This window comes from Etheostoma spectabile, chromosome 8 (genome assembly GCF_008692095.1).
Source record: "Etheostoma spectabile isolate EspeVRDwgs_2016 chromosome 8, UIUC_Espe_1.0, whole genome shotgun sequence".
NCBI lineage: Eukaryota > Metazoa > Chordata > Actinopteri > Perciformes > Percidae > Etheostoma > Etheostoma spectabile.
In genome coordinates this window covers 14,749,314-14,752,347 of record NC_045740.1, presented here as the reverse complement: position 1 = coordinate 14,752,347, position 3,034 = coordinate 14,749,314, and the positions used below count along the sequence as shown (strand labels likewise).

At 41.6% G+C, this 3,034-nt stretch overlaps 1 protein-coding gene across 2 annotated transcripts in view; it reads left to right on the top strand.

Annotated features, from left to right (window-relative positions):
- Positions 1-2,935, top strand: part of LOC116693591 (patatin-like phospholipase domain-containing protein 2) — a 5,804-nt gene extending 2,869 nt beyond the window's left edge. For both annotated transcript variants that reach the window (XM_032522623.1, XM_032522622.1), the window contains exons 5-9: positions 1,472-1,532; positions 1,688-1,870; positions 1,983-2,127; positions 2,236-2,331; positions 2,561-2,935. In XM_032522623.1, the coding sequence (XP_032378514.1) occupies positions 1,472-1,532; positions 1,688-1,870; positions 1,983-2,127; positions 2,236-2,331; positions 2,561-2,885 (810 nt within the window). In that variant the 3' untranslated portion in view covers positions 2,886-2,935. The remainder of the gene's footprint in view (positions 1-1,471; positions 1,533-1,687; positions 1,871-1,982; positions 2,128-2,235; positions 2,332-2,560) is intronic.
- The last annotated feature ends 99 nt before the right edge of the window (positions 2,936-3,034 follow it).

Below are 3,034 nucleotides of genomic sequence, written 5' to 3'. Positions count from 1 at the left end.
TTTTGTCATATGCACCTTTTTAGTACAGAGTACCACAGCAATGAAATGCAATATACCTTTCGCACTCTCTCAGCACCAGTCAATAGCAACAGTTATAAATAGCATTTAAAAACTTTTTATAAGATCCACAATAACTAAGCATAGAAGACATAGTGACTAAGTTCAAATCGCAGCCCTCCTTCCTGCTGTCATTCAGTAACCTTATTACCTGGGGGTAAAAACTATCCTTAAAACTTGATGTGCGCATTGGGATGCTTTGTAAACATCTCCCTGATGAAAGGTGGGAGAAGAGCTTGTGTGCTGGATGACTACAATCCAGCATAATACCTTTTGCCTTCTTAGCACTGCGTTTCCAGTAAATGTCTTGGAGCAGTTAAAGTGGAACCCCAGTGATTTTAGATGCAGTTTTGACCACCTTTGTCAGAAGATTAAGGTCAATGGTAAAAGTTTGGTAGAATGTTAAGGGACATACCATATTTCTTGAGACAGCTCAGAAAATAAAGCCTCTGATGTGCCTTCTTAATGGCACACGTGATATGAAACAACCATGTGAGGGAGTTTGAATGTGGATGCCTAAGAACTCAGAGATGATGCAAAGGAGTCAAAGCAGCAGGCCTACAGGATTCCTCTACAGTGAGTCCCTATGCTAAATCTTGCCTGAACCAAAGTTGGCTGAATGACTCAAATTTCTTTTAATGTCTTTTTTTTGCGCTCTGCTGGTCAGAAATTTCTTTTTTTGGGGGCTTTCCCTTTTTTATTATAGTGGATAGACATGAAAGGGGGGAGAGAGATGGGGGATGACACACAGCAAAGGGCCGCAGGTTGGATTCAAACCCAGGCCGCTGCAGGACTCGGCCAACATGGGATAAACGCTCTTACTGGGTGAGCTAGAGGCCGCCCCGCATATTGCCATCTTAAATGTACAGCACACAAAGATGTCCCATTTATGTTAATACCAATGGACGCCTGCAATGTTGTATAGATCAGGGATCTTAAATGGGGCTTTTGGGCCCCTAGGAAGTCTTCAAAATCAATGTGGGTGGGGGGGGCCCGGCCTCCAAATTATATATATTTTTTTTTAATTAAAAAGTCTTCACAGGAATCTAACGTTAACAACAAATATAAATCCGCCCCTGATGATAGGCTTACCGGCCTATAAGTAAGGTATCCTATTCACTGTACTGCATGCATGGTTTAACATTAAAACATGATTTATAAACTCATGCCAACAAGTATTATAGGCTTTTTTAATTGCTTAGTATTTTAATCAAAGAAAGGTATGTATGAAGGTTTTAGAGCACTCACACATTATGTTTGTTTAATACAATTTTATATAATACATGTAGTAGGGGGTCCCTGCTTGTCTCTTTCAGTTAAGGGGTTCTTGGCTTAAAAGTTGAAGATCCCTGATAAAGATTAAGCAGATTGAGCTTGCATCCTCACCCAGCATCTTTTTATTTATTTTTTACAGGCAATGGCTGAAATCTGCCAGCAGGGCTACATCGATGCTCTCCGCTTCCTACAAGATAACAGTAAGGACATATTAATGGGGAAGGGGAAAAAATAGGGGAAGGTGGGTAGTTTTTATTTTTATTTATTTTTATAATTCTACTGGCAGCAATATTCCAGTGCTTCTTATTGCAAAAAATGTAAATGCTAAAAATCTCAATTAAATTGCCCATCACAGACCTGATTAGCACCGATAGTCCCATGAAGAGTTTGGAGACAAACTGTTGTCAGTGTAAGGAGAAGGAGTGGGCTGAAGAGTCCAATGAGGACGCACAACAGAATGGACTGAAACCACGTCAGAAAGGACACTGGTGGCTGGATCCACAGCTTGTAGAAAACCTCCCAGTTGCCTTAAAAAAGGGTAAGGAAAGGACATTAAAGGGTGGCTGACATGGTTGTGATCAGCAGGGAAATCCTCATTCATGCTTCTATCGTAAATGTAATGCTGTTTGTTTTAACACTACTTGTGTCAGTGTTTTGTGAGGCCTGTAGGGAGGCGCATACTAAGGATGCTGGTCTGTTGTCCCAGATGACCGTCTACCTGCCAAAGACGGTGACATCCCATCTGCAAATGCCCAGTGCTCGACCCATTGACTCAGCCTTCTCTCTAGCCCAGAGGTACAGTATATTAGCCAGGCTTTGTTCTATCTGTTACAATACCATCATCGACTTAATTTCTAATAGGCTTGTAACCCGTCTATCACAATCTCCTCTGTTCTTTCTTAGACTTGTGGACTGGATCCCAGATGTACATAAGGAAATGAGCTGGATTTATGGCATGGCTGGAGACATGTACAAAAATGCTTGGAAGGACAAGGACAGGTATGCAGTGTAATCATTTCTTCTGTCTAGATCTTCATAAATGTTTAGATGATGTCGTGCAAATGAAATGCCTTCGACAAAAAGAAAAGCAACCTCACGCTTGGCTGTACTTTGAGCTAAATGCCACTGTTGTAAACTTCTAGAGAAGCAAAGTGGTGGACTGACACACAACAGCTGACTGCGGTTCCACACAACATAAATCCTTGTCTCTACGCTGTACTTTTTCCAGTGAGTCGTCAAGACTGCCACTAAGCCTTAGTCAGAGAAAAGACGCAAAGATTCTCCCAATGGACTCAGAAACCACTCTCCCTTCCAGTCTTACCCTCACCTGGAACACCGATGAGGAGTTGGACCACATGCCTCTGACTCCACCTCTCACACCCATCGTCAGCCCCACCTCTGGGTTTGGTGAAGCTGCCACAGAGTCTCCTAAAAGTGCAGGTGCAGGCTGGGGTTTGGGCAGAGCTGTGGGGTGGATCCGAAATATTACTCTTGAGCAAACTTCAGACATCAAGAAAACTTATGATTCAGTGTCTTTTTCTGCATTCAAGTAATTCTAATGGATATTGTACTGACAATAAAAATGTTGAATAAATTATCGCAAGAAGATCCTGTGTTTTATGGTGTCAGTATCAAAGAAAAACATGGTTTTATGTCAGTTTATTTCAATAGCTGATTTGATTTGCATTGAGAGATGATTTTA